General features: G+C 40.5%; 1 protein-coding gene across 1 annotated transcript; it reads left to right on the top strand.

Annotated features, from left to right (window-relative positions):
• Positions 1-6,909: 6,909 nt before the first annotated feature.
• LOC309576691 (cytochrome P450 2J6-like) lies at positions 6,910-17,631 on the top strand (the record flags this gene model as incomplete). The annotated part of the gene is made up of 9 exons (XM_082288162.1): positions 6,910-7,080; positions 8,412-8,574; positions 10,272-10,421; positions 11,497-11,657; positions 13,614-13,790; positions 15,280-15,421; positions 15,617-15,804; positions 16,224-16,365; positions 17,453-17,631. 9 exons carry the CDS (start codon positions 6,910-6,912, stop codon positions 17,629-17,631), a joined length of 1,473 nt encoding a protein of 490 aa, XP_082144288.1.
• Between the last annotated feature and the right edge of the window lie 261 nt (positions 17,632-17,892).

Below are 17,892 nucleotides of genomic sequence, written 5' to 3'. Positions count from 1 at the left end.
AGTTCTGCAGCCTCTGAGGGCGCTTCTTTTATCCTCTGTCCCCAGGTCCAGGACTGTGACCCTGTACTGTCCCATGTGTGTTTGACATCCCCACTCTCTTCCATAAATCCCCACTCCAGCTGTCACACATAACCAGAGGATGCAGAGAAGCTGACAAGGGATCATATGTAAAAGTGATGGATCTTTAAGAGGATACAGATTGTTTTCTGTGGTAGAAGATGGTTTTCCTGGTTTATGTGAGAAACTCAGAGGTCTCTCTCAGAAATACTAGTGCAAGGAATAAAATTTCTTGCAGCATAATATGTACAGGAGGAATAATAGTTTTGACCTCAGGTGGTATTTCTCAATCCCTTTTATCACAACAATTATGGAATATTTTTTGGGGAAAAGGACCTTTCTGGACATTGCAAATGTATTGCACAAGCAATAATATCATAATTGGATCAATAAATAAAAATTAGGTAATTTTTTTTCATACATTTTCTTGCTTAATTTTGGAGATGTGTCTAGGTACTGTAGTTATTTCATGTGCAATCAGTTGTGAAACTTGTGTCTAAAGGCCTGCCTTGTCTTTGCCAGTAACAACTGCTAATCCCTAGATACAGTATAACAAATTAATATGCAGTCACTGCCACCCAACTTGCCCTTTGATCCATAAGTAATTGTCAAATGCTGAAAGCTGCTGAGTGTGTTTGCTGTCTTTCTTGAAAGTCACACTAGCACAGTTGCCATAGGTTCTGGAAGTTATTTCCTGGAGGCAGGCGCTGGATGGCAAAGCTGTGATGAGCAGCATTGTCCAAGTGCTTTCTTCCATAGGAGACTCGAATAAGTGTAGAGGGGCATTGGTTACATGTGTCCCTCCCTCCCTCAGGGAACTGGTAGAAACGCAACAAAGAACCAGCAGAGAGGCAGATGTTGAGAGAGGCCAGATTAACAGGGCCTGTCAGGGCACAGTCCCAGCTTTAAATTCAATTGTGAAGGGAATTTCTTGCCACACACGGTGTATAACTCTAAATCCCCCTGTTCCCTTCATATTAGCACTATTGCAGTGCAAGTCTCCATCATTCAGCCTTCCTTGGAAGTGAGAAGAAAAAGCTTCCCTGGGCAGGGAAGAAAGGCATGAATCAGACTTCTGGCCCCTGCACTTTATGCATGGCTAATTGTCGCTTTGCCACTTTAATAAAACAGATGTTCTCTGTCAGCAGCCTAATGCAATTAGTGTAATACTTCAAAGGGCTGCTGCCCCTGCCACAGTGCTGGAGATTGAGGAGTGTGTGATAGAGGGTTATTAACCTTCTGTGCTACTGCTTGTGTTTTTTTCCTACTTAAGATGTAGAAAATCAAATACAGAAATGTCCCCTAAATCTTTCTCCAAAGTATTTTTTGGATGCTTATTTAGGTTGCTAAATCAACCTCTCAAATTTAAAATGTTACAGAAAAGAGCTCTGCCTGAGAAAAAAGCCTGTGAGAAATGATGGTGTAATTGAAGACTGAGCTGCCAGCCACAATTTTGGCCAGAGGATGTGTGACCTCCTCTGGGTTATGAGCCATCCTGGCCCTCCATAATGGCCATGTGGCTGCTTCTGTTTCAGTCTTCCCTTGGTTTTTGCCTCCTGTTGCTTGACTCTTTGCCACACCCTAATTAAAGACTTTGAAGAGTTGAAAATACCTGGCTGCAAAGGATTACAATGGGAAGTGTGAGGTGGAGAGAGGTAATGGAGTTGGTACAGCTCCATTTATATTAATCTGGGATAATGCATTGCTATAAGTTGAGTGTAGTAATTAGAATACATTATTGAGTTGTGCTGGTTCTGCCTTTCATGTTTTGCATTTAAATTCCTACCATGTAAATTTAGGAGTATCAATAATTGCCTGATTAGAAAGTCTGCTCTGTTACACATTTTAATTATAAAAAATCCGGTAGTGCTGTGTAATTTCTTGCCTTCATATGTAGAAATAAATATCTTTGCCTTGACAGACCTCAAATGTTTTTAATAATGATAAAACACTCTGAGATACTTGCTGAAGTGGGAACTAAAGAAGGGAAATCATTGCTTATTTTTAGTATTGTATAAAATACATCGGAGTTCTAGGTCAGTGCTCGTATCTTGATGTTTTTTAATCCTGGTTTCATAGAATAGACATTGTAAACTCCTGGATATTGACATGTTGTTCCTATGAATTGTTTGATGACAAAGACAGGGTGGGGGTCATATTGGTATTTCAATCTTTATCTATTACCTTGTTCATTTTCTGTTGTACATTATTGCAACCTTCTCAGCTTTCCTTGTCTCCAAGGAAAATCTCCAGTTTGAAAAGCTGCTTCGCACTTTGCAGCCACTGGTACAAACACCTGCAACCCCTGTTTCTCCCCTTATGCTTATAATTGCCAAGCTCACAATCTGCAGCCAATCTGGTGAAGAACATGCCAAGAGAGAAGCATTCATCTGCAGTGTTCCCTGCCGGGAACACTTACCATCTCAAGAAAAATCCAAAGTAAATCAAGATCTATCTCAAATATTATTGGCATTTTTTGTGCTGAAAGGATGTAACTACATTGAGTCAATCCCCAGAGCTGATGCCTTCAGTTGAGAATGACTCTCTCTTCAATGTGTCTATTCTGAACACAAAAGCAGATTGACCAAGTTGTTTCAGCCTTCTGGGACCTGAGTGGAAGTGGAACACCATCATCAGAGCCATCCTCTGTATTTGAGGTTATTTTGAGGTCAATATCTTTATCCTGGAGGATACCCATTGCTCTGCTGCAGAGTTTGTTTGTCCCTGATGTGTCGAAACACACTTACAATCTCCTGGTCAGCCATGCCAAGGTAAATTTTCTCCAAACGCTCTTTTACTCCTTCACTCCACAAGATTGACCGTGGCACTTCTGAGTCCTTGGCCAGCTTGTAGCTGAGGCAGGTTTGGTGCCAAGACTTCTGCACTGCTCAGTGCAGAGCTCAAGGAGATTGCATCTAACTCTCTGTCTTCCCAATTCCCTTGGGACAAACTGCTTCATGTTGTGTGGCTTTACATCTGACTGCACTGCAGCAGATGCAATGGGTGCCACTACTGTCAGCGATCTGGCTTCCTGAGTTTCACTCTTCTCTCAGTCATGAAATTTGCAAGCTTTGTAAACAGCATTTTTAGATTTTTTAAAATGGCTTAAAGTTATCAAAGATCATTTTTAGTAATGTAACTTTGATGCTGTTGCTTTATCAACCAAGATTGTAGTATTTTCAAATTAAAAAAACCCAAGTAACTTCTATGTTTTATCACACAGATTGTTTTCTCTATTCTGTGAAATTTTAACACTGTGGAATGACTAAATAATGCTTTGTTGGGATATCCTTGGGGTGAAAAACATGGGCAGCCAGCTACTTTAACTTTGCCTTGACCAATTCCTGACCTATGTTCAGTACTAGTTTTCAGTATGTTCTCATGCATTCGCTCTTTGTTTGCAACTCGCCTGGATTTCAAACTAGATGTATTTTTTGTGACACACTGTTATGACACACACTTCTGGGTGCTTAATTTCTGTCAGACTTCGTGGGAGTCTCTCACAGAGTTTGTTTATTCAGCTTGACTTTAAAATGCTCTGCCATCACTGTCCTGTCATTGTGCTTTTCCTTTTCTTGGCAGTCATTAGTCGTGCTGTGAGGAAACCACTGATAGAGATTGAGATGATAAACTGCTCCAGTTTATAACTTCAGCATTGCATTTTACAGTTTTTTGCCATATTTTTGCTGGTTCTTCTCTCAGATGTTTCTGAAAAGATGATATTTGTGGACTTTTAGCTTCTATTTTTACCCCACAAGCCTGTACAGTCTCCCTTACTCACTAGCAGCACTAACACAGTGCTGTTGCCCTACAAAAAGGATCCTATTCAAAATATTGATTTCAACTTCTTTTTGCGAAAACAGAAACCAGTTCTTTATATCAGACTTGAAAATGTATCCCCTAACATCTTTTTACTGTTTTTTCCTATTGATTTTCCTGACCCTCTGAGGGATTTTGTTTGCATCCTCAAGATTATTATGCAGAAGTTATGGAGATGATCTCAGGTGCTTTGCATCTTCCAGCATTATGAAAAACTCATCCAGCTATTCCTTACACAGAGGTATCATGCAGCTCCCAGTAATCTACCCAGAGAACATCAAGTTACACTTCTCTTAGGCACACGCTCTGTGACAAAAGGTCTTGCAGCAATTAGGATCAGAGGTGCCAGTCCCATTTCTGTTGCTTTTCTCATTTTTATTTTGGATATTAACATTGATTATATCGTTTATTCTCACTCTTTGTGCCATCTGAATTGCAGACTCAACACTCCCAGGTTTTAGACTCATTCCACCTTGTGAATTTTATAAGTTTCTGAAGACAATTGTGGGTGAGGATTTAAAAAGCGTAGCAATGTATTGTGCAATTTCCACTTCTAAATATTATTTATTTGAAGCATCACTCAAGGCAATTGGCTGCTTCTTTGTGCCCAGTGTATGAACAGTTCCTGTGCTTCAGAGATCCTAATTCCTATCTGACATTCCCTCTTGCCAAATGTGTTACAGTTTATTCTTTGTATTGAAATATCGATGTCCCAGAGCTGAAATGAAACCTTTGCTTGCTCAATGTTTCAGGACCATGCTTGTTTGACTGACACATTACCTGCACAGCTTTACTTTTGCAAGCATTTTACTGATCTTCCTGAGAATTTATTCACACTGTGCTTTTAAGTCCACTAAAAATCGTAACTTTGGCTTCCTGATAACTCTCATTAAAACTTGCTGGTTTTGCCTCTGTGTCCGCTTCTTTGGACTGCCCTTTTCTTGGGTTACCATCTTTTAGGAAAGCTGAGTTTTCTGCCAAAAATACAAACCCAACAAATATTGCCAATAGTCTGTCCAGAAGAGGAAGCATCACAGATGAACAGGTCCATGTCAATACAAAACCCTGGTTTTGTTTCCAGTACCGCTCATCCAGTGACATCAGGCACTGGTGGAAGTAACTATTCATGCACCTGGTTTCAGATGGGGAAGTTTAAAAACACTTGAAAAGAAAAGGTAACGGGAACATCTAGCAGGATAAATTGCTGGCTGGCTCATTTGGCTTCATCCTGCTTCTGACAGTGGTGATTTGACTCCACTTAAACCTGACCCATGTTCTGAAAGAAGTGAATTCATTTACTGATATCAAAATACTAATACAATACCAATATGAAACATCTAAAATTAAGCAATGGAATCTGAACTAAACAGAGAAGAGATGAACATGGTTGCATTTAGTCTATTCATAAAATTTGTGTAATTTCTTCTGGCTCCAGCTGTCTGTACACAGAACTATCTTTCTTCCTGTTTTTCAAAACTTTTCAAAATTTGAAACTGATATTTTGGTTTGAAGAAACAACTTGTTCTGATTTTATGTTTTGCTAATTTTATCCTCTTAATGGGCAATGGTGCCTGATTTGCACTGTTTTTAGCAAAGCCATGATGCCCACCTCAGCCTGTCCCACCATGTTGCCCATAATATGAACAGATAAGATGACAAAAGATACTTGCCCGTGTTGCCTTCACAGTATCACACAGGCACGTGTGTACCCACAACAGCTGCAAAGCTTGGCCAGCTGAAGGAGATGGATTGCTATCACTGAGTCACATTACTTTCTTCATGCTGCCAAGTTTGCAAAATACCACATTTATGTCAGCACTGGAGGGCACAGCAGTTTCTTGTTCAGACTCATACTCATTTTTAGTGAAGACACCTTCTCTTTGCTACGCAAGATTGTATCCTCTGGTAACTGGCACACAGTACTTTCCCCCTGTCTGTGGTTCAAACTCTCTGTGAATCCCCTCATTATCAGAGGACAGATTTTTGATGTGTCCTGTAAACTTATTGAGAACTGGTAATAATAGCCAGGATTCTGAAACTGACTAAAAAAAGTAGAAAATAAACCAAAGTACACGAAGCTTTCAATTAGGTTACATTAAAAAAAAAGTACATAAAGAATTGGAAATTCATATTTAATTTATTTTTGAATATAAAAATTTAAATGTTCTGATTTTTAAAAATTATTTAATTTTAATGTGAGTTTTTAAGCACTGTGTCATTAATGCTCACTTGGTGAAATGCTTATTTTTCCATTTACTGGAGAAAAAAAAAGTTCGACTGAACACTCAAGGCCAATTTTTCAGAAATCACATGTAGCAATCTCATCTTCCAATTGCATCTTTAGTCTGTAACTACACTTATTTTTGCCTGTATGAACTGTGTGTATTGGCAGGCAAGTTTTGAATTTACAACCACATTTAAATAATGCTTGCGACTGAAACACCTGGAAAATCTGACCTGTTGTAAGTGCATACTATATATCCAATCTAACCTATTGTAAATATATACTCTACACTATTGTAACTATATTCTATGTAACTATGTAGTCTAACCTATATGTAACACTCATAATCTGAATTCGGTGATTCTGAGATGAATCACTATGTATGTTTTAAAAGTTCCCAAGGCAGATGAAACTGAGTTTCACTCATTTCATGTCCAATGGTCAGCAAGGGCTCTCACCTGATGTCACTCCAATCCATATCTCCCAATAGACACCAGCAGTTCCCTGATACAAGCTTCAGGAAAAACACCTTGAGTACAAGTGATTCCACGTTTCCATACTGAGGCTTGCAGTAAGCAGAGAGATGTGCTTTTGATCAGGGATCAGTTTGCTACATCTCAGTATGGCAAAGGAAAAGGGCAGGCGTTGATGAAAAGGGAGGGACAGAGGGAGGGAAAGGAACTGAGACTTTGTAGAACTCCGTCTGCAGACAAAACTGGTGGAACAAGAAACAAGATTACTTTCTCCCAGCTCCAGTACCTCTTTTTTGATAGAGACAGCTATAAATCAGCTGATAAATCAGCTCAGAAATGCTAACAATAACTCAAAGTTTTATAGTCCTGATAATTTTTTTATTGATTGTTGAGTTTTTCAGGTTGCGAAAAGCTTGCAAGCAATTCCCTCCTGGACCAACTCCTCTCCCATTGCTTGGAAACTTGGTGCACTTGAACTTTCAGTTTCATCGGGATCTTCTGATGGAGGTATTTCTTTGAAGATGCTCTTAATTGGTTGTTTTTAGCCATGAATGAAAAAAGTGTGATTAACTGAAGGTTTTAAGTCTGTGAAAGTTACAGACAAGGTGCCGACATATAAAGATCAGTTTGATTCCTACATTTGGGTCACCTTCTTATGAGGAATAGGTCACCTTCATGAGAAACTTAATGAATCAAGTAAACTTGGGGACAGGGTTTATGATTTTTTATTAAAGTTGGAGAATACCAATAATCTAAAAGATGCTTCTGCACTGCTAAGTGTGATGCTGTATCCACTATAATGCTAGCTGTATCTGCTATCCTACATAATACTTTTTAAAATTCTCACTGGCATTGCCTAATTTGATCACAAAGTGGGTAATAGGGTGCATATATGCTTGTAGTACAGGAAGGGCATTCACTCCCCATCTTCCTACAGCTCCTGAAAACTGTTGGCCACTTGTTTTTAGTGACAGCTGCAGTAATTCCTCTAATGGCTTGCAGGTGACCTCTAGTCCAGGTGGATGCCCGAGAGCATACACAGGCCAATGAGTGCAGAGCAGACTCAGGCTGTGATCCTCCAGCAGGGAGAGGAAAGCCAGAATATAAAGAAATATGAGGAGAAGCAAGTGTCTGGTGTGATCAGCTGGATGTAATTTTTGTGGCACCTTAGCCACTGTCTGCCTTCTCTTTTGTATCATTGTGTGTATGCTGGAGCAGAGTCTGTACTTGTACAAAGCTTTTTTCATGCATGATTGGAATTCCTCTGCCATATGCCCATCCCTGCTTGGATACCTCTGCTGTGTCCTATGGTAAGTGCTCTCCTCAGTACTGTGAGGAGACACTGCACTCAAATGCAGCCCTCTGGCACTTCATGGCTGTTGACTAATTTCTGTGTCCATGTCCTCTCCTGGAGAAGACAGATGGTGCAGGTTTTGTCAGCTTATTTTGTTTTGCAAAGGAAGGACTTGCTGGAAGCGCAGAGCCCCAGAGTGGTGCAGAGTGTGGCTGTTCAATTAACAAGCTACAAATAAATGTTGGAGTTGGATGTGGTGCAACATAAAAGTACAAAGTTGTCTTTCTTTTGCTGCGGAGTTACTGCAGAATGTGCTTTGAAAAGAATATAATTTCCCCCTGGTGTAAATAAAATTGGCTGCTGAAAGCCTTGCTCTCAGCAAAACAACAGCTTCTTCCTGCTTCTAGCTACAATTATATTCATGGGGATGATGTTTTCAGCACAAAACTGTCCGCTGGGCTGGTGAATAACAGGTGCAGCGTCTGTTCGAGATGGATGTATGGGGATTCACCTGTTCTTTTTCTGGCACCTTTTCCACTTACAGCTGGCAAAAACTCATGGTAACATGTACACTCTGTGGTTTGGGTGGGTTCCAGTGGTTATCCTGAATGGATTTGAAGCAGTGAAGGATGGTATGACCACACACCCTGAAGATGTTTCTGGGAGGCTGGTGTCACCTTTCTTCAGAGCATTGGCCAAAGGAAAAGGTGAGATTTTCCTGCCATTAGTAGTGCACAAGAATGTTGACTTGAAAACTACTCTGCCTTGCTAGACTCTGCCCTCCCATTCAGAATGATCTTCCATCAGATACTGTTCAAGTCCTCCATTGGCTCTTGAGAATATTTTACTGTTTGCTGTGGTGCCTTTTGTTCTGAGCTTTCCCCAGCCTGGGAAACACTGCAGGTTGTTTCTAAGTGACTTTTTTGCTGTATTCAAGATGTATATATGTATGTAACCCAGCTCAGAACTCAGCAATCTTGCCCTCATCACAGACTAATCCATTTTGGCACACACAATTTTGCTGTACATCACATGAATGCAATGCTTGTTTGGTAACCGTATATTACTTTTTCTTCTTACATCTCGAGTTCTTTTTACTCAGAGTTTGAATTGAGACGCAGGAGATCGAGTATTCTTGTTCAGACTTAGTTGTTTATTATATCTTATCAGTAATACAGCTGCACAGCGTGTGCTTTCTAGTTGGCAAGGTGGAAAATGGCCATGAGCTTTACTTTTCCAAGCTTTTTAAAGCCTAAACTAACCAATTATAAGATATGTTTTTACTTAAAACCCAGTTACTAACTTTTCAAGTTCTGCAGTGCGGTACTTTTAACCCAATGACAGAACATTCGGGTTTGTGAAGGAGAAAGAAGAAGACAAAAATCCACACCCAAAATCCTCCACGCTGTAACCTATTATAACCTATATGTTTTTTGTAATTTTGTAATTTTCCACATTTCTACATATTTCACCCAGTGACATAACTTTTAATTACACAGCAACAACCTCAGTGTTATCACACAATTTAGGAAACTTTTCCCAGGGTTTTGGATCGAATACAGTTTGTTTCTGAGGATCATTGTCTCTCAGCACTGAAAGGCTGAAACTCTCAGAATCCAGGGTTCCAACAACCGTATACGTTATGGTTGCCAAACACTTTCCATTATGAGCAAGAGACCTATAAAACCCTCCTTCAGTATTCACACTGCCTTACTTGCAGACACTCCCAAACATTTGATTGTGAGAGTGCCTCCAACACAGGAAAACCCACTTCTTGGAGTATTCCACCAGTTTGCAGTCTTTTTTCCCTGCCCCTGCATTTGCTAGACCAAAGCAGATACAGATTGTTTAAAGCTGGGTGAAACCTCACCTTCACAGCAGCAGTTCAGGGCTCTTAGGTGACCAGGAATGCTATCTAACATATAATGGAGTGTTGTCTCTTCCAGGGTAGAAACAGAGCCCAAATGTCACTTATCTTTCACCTTCATCACCTCAACCTATAACCATCACATTAATTGATCTATATCTCCACAAACATACCCTGCCCTGTACTCTGTGGAAATTCATCCAGTTATTCCTGTCCTGAGCGTGATCTCACTTGAGTATGGTGAAAGCAGATCTCCTAAAAAGGCATCTCAAGGTGTTTCGGGGTTTTTTAAGACATGAAGAAATAGAGCAGTCAGAAAATGCTCTATTCAATGATTAACTACATTCAACATTAAGAATATGTGGTCTAGTTATAGTTGGGGTATGTTTGGCTATGATTTTTGGTTACCAATAATTTCACCTAAAGATACTTGTATCACAGTGTGTTCCCTGATTTACTCCATGTATTTTATAATGTATATTTAAATGAATTGTTCATGTCTGTGGCAAATAGTAACATGCCAAGGAACACCCTCAGGTATTATCCTGGCAAGTGGTCGCTCCTGGAAGCAGCAGAGACGCTTTGGAATAATGACTCTACGCAATTTGGGAATGGGGAAAAAAGGCCTGGAGCACCGAGTGCAAGAGGAGGCCTCTCACTTGGTGGAGCTTTTTGTGAACCTAAAAGGTATCTTACCTGCTAAGAAATCAGGCACTTTTCAGTCTGGAGATGGATCCATATCTTCAGTATGCAGACTTACCTACCTTTTCCAGGGTCGGGGTAGATCCCTGGGGGTGTATACAAACTTACCAAAGCACAAGAGCAGATAGAGCATAGAGTCACAAGTATTTCTTTCTTATATAGCTCTTCATACATCTAGTGAAGCTGGGAACTTCTGATATTCCACCTCCACAGGCTGATAATTTGTCTGTGATATATTGTACAATGGCATGATGCTGCTGCACTGCACAGCCAAACCATTCTCAGGCTGCCTGCCATGGGAACTGAAGAGTATTGCAGAGTTTAGTAATTCCCTTAAATTTCAATGACATTGGGTGCCCTGGATATTTCAGTGTCTCTGACTAAGTAACTATTGGCAAGAGAAACAAAGAAAGTAGGAAGTGGGAGGGAACTTCAGTGGATTATCAGGTTAATCTGAGAGTCCAAGACAGGATCATTTCTATCCAAATCATTTTTTATGGGTATCTGTCTCATAACTTTAGAAAAAATCATCAGACAGAGATATGATCTACTGCTCACAGCTGAGACCATTATAGTTTCATTCTATTTACTTTGCAGTTCCTGTCCATCTATTCTTCTTCTTAAACCATCCCACATTCCTTCAGGCTTTCCTTGTAATTAGTATTTTACATTTTTGAACATGTCTGTCACTGACTTCCCTTAGTTCATCTCCAGTGGCATTACTTCCTTCTCAAATCTCACTTGTCTTCCTCCTCGCAGCTGAGGACAGCAGATTTGATGTGATCAGATCTAGAACAGATCTTAGCTGTACAACATTATTGCACAGCAAGGGCTGTGAGATTGCTTTAGAGCTATGAGGAAACAGTTTAACAGTGTCCTCAGTTCTATGACTATGTTTTAATTTCATAATTCATATTAGTGCCACATCTCTGTCCTCATTCACGCCCCAGCTGGATAAAGAGAACATTTTATGTAATCTTCTCTATCATTTAGTCTTATCTGTTTAAGGATCACATGAAAAAAAACCACTGAGAGTGAATTCAAGTTACTGTGTTTGCAGGAAGACCTGTGGATCCTTCTTTCCCTCTTTTCCATTCTATTTCAAATGTAATTTGTGCTGTGGTTTTTGGATATCACTTCTCTGATGAGGACAAAACCTTCCATGAACTGATCCATGCTACAGAGCAAATATTCAGGTTTGCAGGCAGCTTTGTTCATCAGGTGAGTAAATCATATTCTGGTTTTTTTCTGAAATAGGTAGAAAGTAAAAGAGCAGATTCAAAAATGGGTCTTCAATAAAGTCAGAGCAACAGGCAAATGCAGGCTGGGAGCTAAGAAGTGTCCTTGGGGAGGGACCTTATTACTGCCTCCTTGGTTTGGAAACCATTTTTAAGAACTCTCTTGGTTTTTTTTGCAAGCTTAGGGGCCTTAAATCCTTTGGTATTTCTGAGACTATTAACAGAAACCGCTAAATTTAATTTGAGACTGGAGTTGGCAATACATTTGAATTCTGCAGTGCCGCTCCTCCCATTTCTATTTACTTCTCTCCTCCAAAAATGGGTATCGTTGAGTTCACTCTTCTGCTTCTTATCACTCTGTGAATCATATGCTGGAAATCTTCTTTTTTTTCCCTACCTCACAAATGATAAAATATTCACTATGAATCTTTCCCTTACTTCATTATAGCTCATCATTCACACATTGCAAAAACAATATATACATTCTCTGACAGTCTCACAATTCAAATTCTGTCAGAGATTTTTTAGGAGCTCCTTCCCACAAAACACCATAAAGACCAACTTTGCACTTGAAGCATCTTGAAGTGCACTTGAAGTATTCCTCATGAATTAGACTTTGTGGTTCAGACCCTTAAAGAGGGACAGGCTGTGTGTAATGGGGAATGTGGATGGCACAGCAAATTTAATTGGCATTTGAGTTTTACAGGAGAAGGCAAACTAAAATGCTGATGTAAAGCTATTCAACAAATCTTTCATATGAAACTAACACTATACAACTTTTCCATAGTTAAAAATACAAAAGTAGTTTAAATTTGTGGATGATCAAAACCAGGAGACCTTAACATACAGAGGAGGTTCAGGATATCCTACTGCAAGAGCTTGTAAGCACTGTGGATTGGAGTTATGAGAATGGAACAAATTGCAATAGTACAAAATGAAATTATGAAACATTATAGGAATTAATTAGATTAATTAATAGGATTAATGGTTCTAAGCTCACTTACTATGAGTTTAGAACATTTCAGTGCAAAGGTTGAGGAAAGGGATTGGTGTAAACTAACAGCTAACAGGATGAAAAAAGCAAACAGAATCTTAGGGTATTTCCAGCACTATTTTCTTTTTAGATCCAATGAAGTGTTACAGTAGGTTCTGAAGTCTAATAATCTGTAAGACACATTCTAGGGTCTTGGACATCTTTTGTTGTGATTCTGAAGGGAAACAAAGGTGGAGAAGTGGTAATGGAGTGACCTACAAACTTAAAATTAGAGAGACTTTGCTTGCTAGGTCTGAAAGAACAAGGAGAGGAGATAGAACTGCTCTTTGCTGGGCAGGGTGGACTGGCAGATGCTACACAGACAGAACTATCCAAGATAGAGAACAGTATTTTTGAGCTGACAAATGTGTGTGTAAATACACTCAGCAGTCTGAGGATGTAATACTTTCAACCATAAGAACAATTATTGCTCCTTAGCAGTCATGAGGACTCTGACTACGAAAATTAAATTAGCCCTTATCCTAGAGTGACACCCAGACCATAATTTCTTTCGTGAACTCCAAAAATTCCAGCAGTTACTAGAGGCTGCAGACCTATTAATTTTAGTAGCCCCATGGTATCCAGAAAGGATGTCCTTACATTTTGAGTGTGTGGGAGCTGGGGTCTCCAACTGTGCAGGAGTGAAGTCAAATAGTGATCTTCATTAGTCAAGTAAACTTAGAGGCATGAGCAGAGTGCTGTCAGAACTGCCTCGACCCCTGGAATTGTGTCAAATTCCTATTAAAGCTTTCCCACATGATGGCAAAAATCTGCTCAAAGCAATGCTAATTTGTTTATTCCACTATCAGCATTTCTGGGCAGGACAATCCAGCCATTTGGTGTGTCTAAAAGCAGCTTTGTCAGTGACAGAGAACTCAGGGTACCCCTTGTGTGTCACTCCTGCAGATGTACGAAATCCTGCCCTGGCTGCTGTGTCGCCTCCCTGGGCCTCATAAGAAGGTGTTGGCTTGCTATGATGTCCTGAGTTCTTTTGCAAGGAAGGAGATCAGAAGACATGTAGAGAGAGGGATACCAGCTGAACCACAGGATTTCATTGACTTTTACCTGGCTGAGATTGAGAAAGTAAGTGTTCTGGCTGATCATGCTGTTATGAAGTATAAGGCCAAACAGACCACTAAATCACCCAGCGTGACCCTTCCACCATAGTTTCTTACATTTCATAAGCTTCTTAACATGAATACAATATCTTGGGACTTAATAACGCAGGTCTCTCAGAAAGGCATCCAGTTTTGTATTTTAGTTACATGAATGAATTGCCATGAAGTATGATAGGGGGTGAACCCATGAGTTCTCATCTGCTTTCCATAGATACCCATGAGTATACTTCAATCCTGTAATAAATATGAGACAGTTTATTCCTGTAGGTTGCATAAGTTTGGTAGACCACCTCAACTTCTACAGCAAGGCCCGTGTTTACAGTGGGATTAAATACACATGCACAAGTCACTGCCCTGAAATAGCAGGCATGCTTCTTCAGGGTCTAGTGTGTGCTCCAACACTGGCTGTCCTTGTGCCACATAGCTGTCTGGTTCCTTCCTTGGCAGGGAATCATTACCTCCATGTTACCTCTAATTTCCCCACTCTTTAGGGCATGGCTGGCTTGGCGCCTATATTCAAATTGGACAGCCTAGAAAACAATTTCACAAACAATGCCATAATCAGCATTAATCTTCTTCCTTGCCCAGGTTATTTTTTCCATAGTAGGAACTGACTCTGAGCCAGGGAGGCTCTGCTAAGACCACTAGGGTTTCTGCTTCAAACTTTTCAGGAGGTAAAAGAAGCATCTCTTTCCTAGGGTGGATGAAGTTTACGTAGCTTCTACCTCTGGTCATAAACTTTCAGCTAGTCAGGCTGCTGTGTCCTCACAGTGTTGGCTCATGGGCTCTGAAAGGAGCTGATACATCATCTTACACTTAATATCTGAGTGAGTATGACAAGATTTACTAAAATAAGCATTTTAGAGGGCAAAGATGCAGCTTTCTCTGGTGTCAGGGGTGCAATTTATTGCCATCTGTTTGTTTGAAATTTTTTTTGCCTAATGTATTTTCTCTAGTTGTTCCCTTATTATTCAGAAGGAAATACTTGGGTACACATCTCTCCCATCAGTTCACATTTATCCTGAACTGAGAAAAGAAATTACTCTCAAAATGTTCTGTTGAAATCCTTTTGTTCAGATATGTTTTCCTTTTGTATTTGCTAGCACCATTAGATACCAAGGCCAAGGAGTGACATAGTGTAGGGCACTTGCTTGTAAGTAAACTCTAGGCTAACTGCAAACTTGTAGTGTGCTTCGAAGCTTTTGTGATTAAGTCATCAGGCATAGAATTGCCTTTTCTTAATGAAAGAATAATCCATCTAATGAAAGACAGCAATGCAGATTTACTGTGCCTATTTGGGAAACTGCTGAACTCTTAGTACTCATCAAAAAGTGTGATTTTGACTATTCTTTGTGCACATGCCAGCTGTGGAAGTTTCACAGGACTCACACAGAGGGCATACAGGATGGCATAATTTTTATGCTTTAACTTCAACTTTTTATCACCACCTACAGTCTAAAGAGGGGGCCAAGCCCAAGTATGATGAAGAGAATTTGGTGTATGTCATAAATGATCTTTTCCTTGGTGGATCAGAGACCTCAAGCACTACACTGTACTGGGGACTGCTCTATATGGTGGTGAACCCAGACATCCAAGGTGAGAGTAGTGGGGTTTTCCTGTATATTTTTATTATCCTATACTAAACTCAGGCATAAAATAATATTAAATCACAGGGTATAAACCTAATGTACTATGCTGGAATAATACATTTTTCTGTTGCTCTAAGAAAAGTGATTTGTTAAAGTATTTTGCACATTTTTCTCCTCTGAAGTGGTGAATATTTCTCCACAGAGAAAGTGCAGAAGGAGCTGGATGCTGTTCTGGGTCCTTCCCAGTTAATTTGCTACGAGGATCGGAGAAAACTGCCCTACACAAATGCTGTGGTTCATGAGATCCAGCGCTTCAGCAACATTGTCTTTGTTGGCGTGCCCAGGGTGTGTGTGAGGAACACAACACTGCTGGGATTCCCTGTCAGAAAGGTACAGACACATTTTCAGCTTCTGTTCTTTCTTCAGCAGAGAAACATTTCAGTTTTGTAACCTGTTTTCCATCTATAAACTACTCTCCATTAAACTCGGGAATGTGATGCCTGGGGAAGAGTTACTATTTGTGGCTCCAGGAATGAAAGAAGTCTTTTACTTAGCATGTAGGTGCTCACACAGCTGATAAGGCCTCTGCCAAGGAAGGCTCAAGCTCCTGCCCATCATCACAACAAGCTCTGTTTGGCAGGGGATGGACTGAGAGGAGAAACTGGTTTGCCAAAGCACTGGTTAAGACATCCCTGCCCAGCTTGGCACTTGGCCAAATACTAACAAGCAACAGTTTTATCCATCAGGCATAAGCTGATGGGTGACAGGCACTAGTAGTTGGAACTGAATCAACAGTTTCTTCTTTGCAGGGCACCATTGTTATACCAAATATAGCATCTGTTCTGTATGACCCTGAGCAGTGGGAGACACCTCGACAGTTCAACCCTGGCCATTTTCTGGATAAAGAAGGAAATTTCATACCTCGAGAAGCTTTCTTACCATTCTCAGCAGGTAAATGCATTGACAGTTTGAACTGACCTGACAGATGAGAAGATGAATACAGAAGTATGAAATTAGGGTATTTCTTCAGATAACATCTTCTATCTCTGCTGTTTGCTGTTCTTAAAGAACATTCCTGGCTTGTTTCTGCCAAAGGAGAAGCTTCTGTGCTGTCAGACCCCGATCTGTTCTTAGGACACAGTGGTGGGAATCCCACCCAAACCCCCGAACCTCTTGGGCTGGCTGCATGCTGCAGTCCTACACAGGTTTTGTCTGTAATGTTCTTTACACATAGTATTTTCCTGAGAAGTAATTTGTCCTGTGTGTTCTGGAGTTAATCGCAATCCCTTTTAAAGAAACAAGCTGAAAGGAAAGCAGAAGGCATTGATAAACAAAGGATTCAGTTCTTGCTTACAGAACTGAAAACCCAGCTGCAAAAGAAGGAAACAAGGTAAGAATACACAGTAATCATAGGTAGCAGTAAAGTTCCTGCTGATGGTTTTTAGTTTGTTCATAGTCACTTAAATGTCCATACAGAAGTGGTTTTCTAATTCAAGTGGCTTCTTCTTTCCTTGTATTTGTCTACTATTTGGAAATGTGAATGTAATACTCACCTTTTCTGCTCATACCATTGGAGCCAAGGAATGGGAATCCTGGGAAATTAACAGTAGGCCTCATGCTTTGCCCATAAAGTGACCAAGCCTCTGTTTAACTGCAAATGCCATTACTAAGTAATTTTGCTCTGCTGATGCTAACTCACTAAAGTATGTGCAAACACCTGGCAGATTTTTTGTGTGTGGTCCTGAAGTTCAACATCTTCTGTGAAAGCAAAATAATCTTCTGTTAGGACAAGAAAGAAATTACATTGTCACCTCATGAATTTTCACTGAAATCTTCATTTTGTGTCTCCTAACCTAGGACATTGGATGGGATGTTTTTGAGAAGGAATTCACATAGTTTTAGTTCTGTGGCTTTCATGATCCTGTCCTTGAACAAAACAAAGCAAAAGGCACCTCTGCTTATAACAGGCATGAACTAAGTGATTATAAAACTGGAAGATTCCTAAATACTCACTGTCCTTCCCCTCTTCCCTCTGCAGGGCACCGGGTGTGTTTGGGGGAGCACTTAGCAAGGACCGAGCTCTTCATTTTCTTTGCCAGCCTGCTGCGGGCGTTCACCTTCCGGCTCCCCGAGGGCGTGAGCAAGATCAGCACTGAGCCCGTTCTGGGGGGCACACTGCAGCCCCACCCCTACAGGGTTTGTGCCATTCCACGCTAGGCTGCAGCAGTCACAGGCCAGCATGAGACAGCTACCTTTACCTCCAGGAATTTCCTCTCAAGTGTATAAACCTCCTTCTGGCTATTGATATTAGTCTATCCCAGAGCTCTTCAGAAAGTGGATGCAAGCCAAGATCCAGACTAACAATATTTTTTTTTGGTCTGGTCTTCGTAAAAGTCACAGATGTTCTCGCAGGGATCTGGACCATATCCTCCTCTCTGAGAGCAGTTGAAGCCGGATGCTGTGGTTCCCAGCTGAAGC

Source organism: Coloeus monedula (assembly GCF_965178545.1).
Source record: "Coloeus monedula genome assembly, chromosome: 10".
In the NCBI taxonomy this organism is placed as follows: Eukaryota; Metazoa; Chordata; class Aves; order Passeriformes; family Corvidae; genus Coloeus; species Coloeus monedula.
This window is presented reverse-complemented; position numbering and strand designations above follow the sequence as displayed.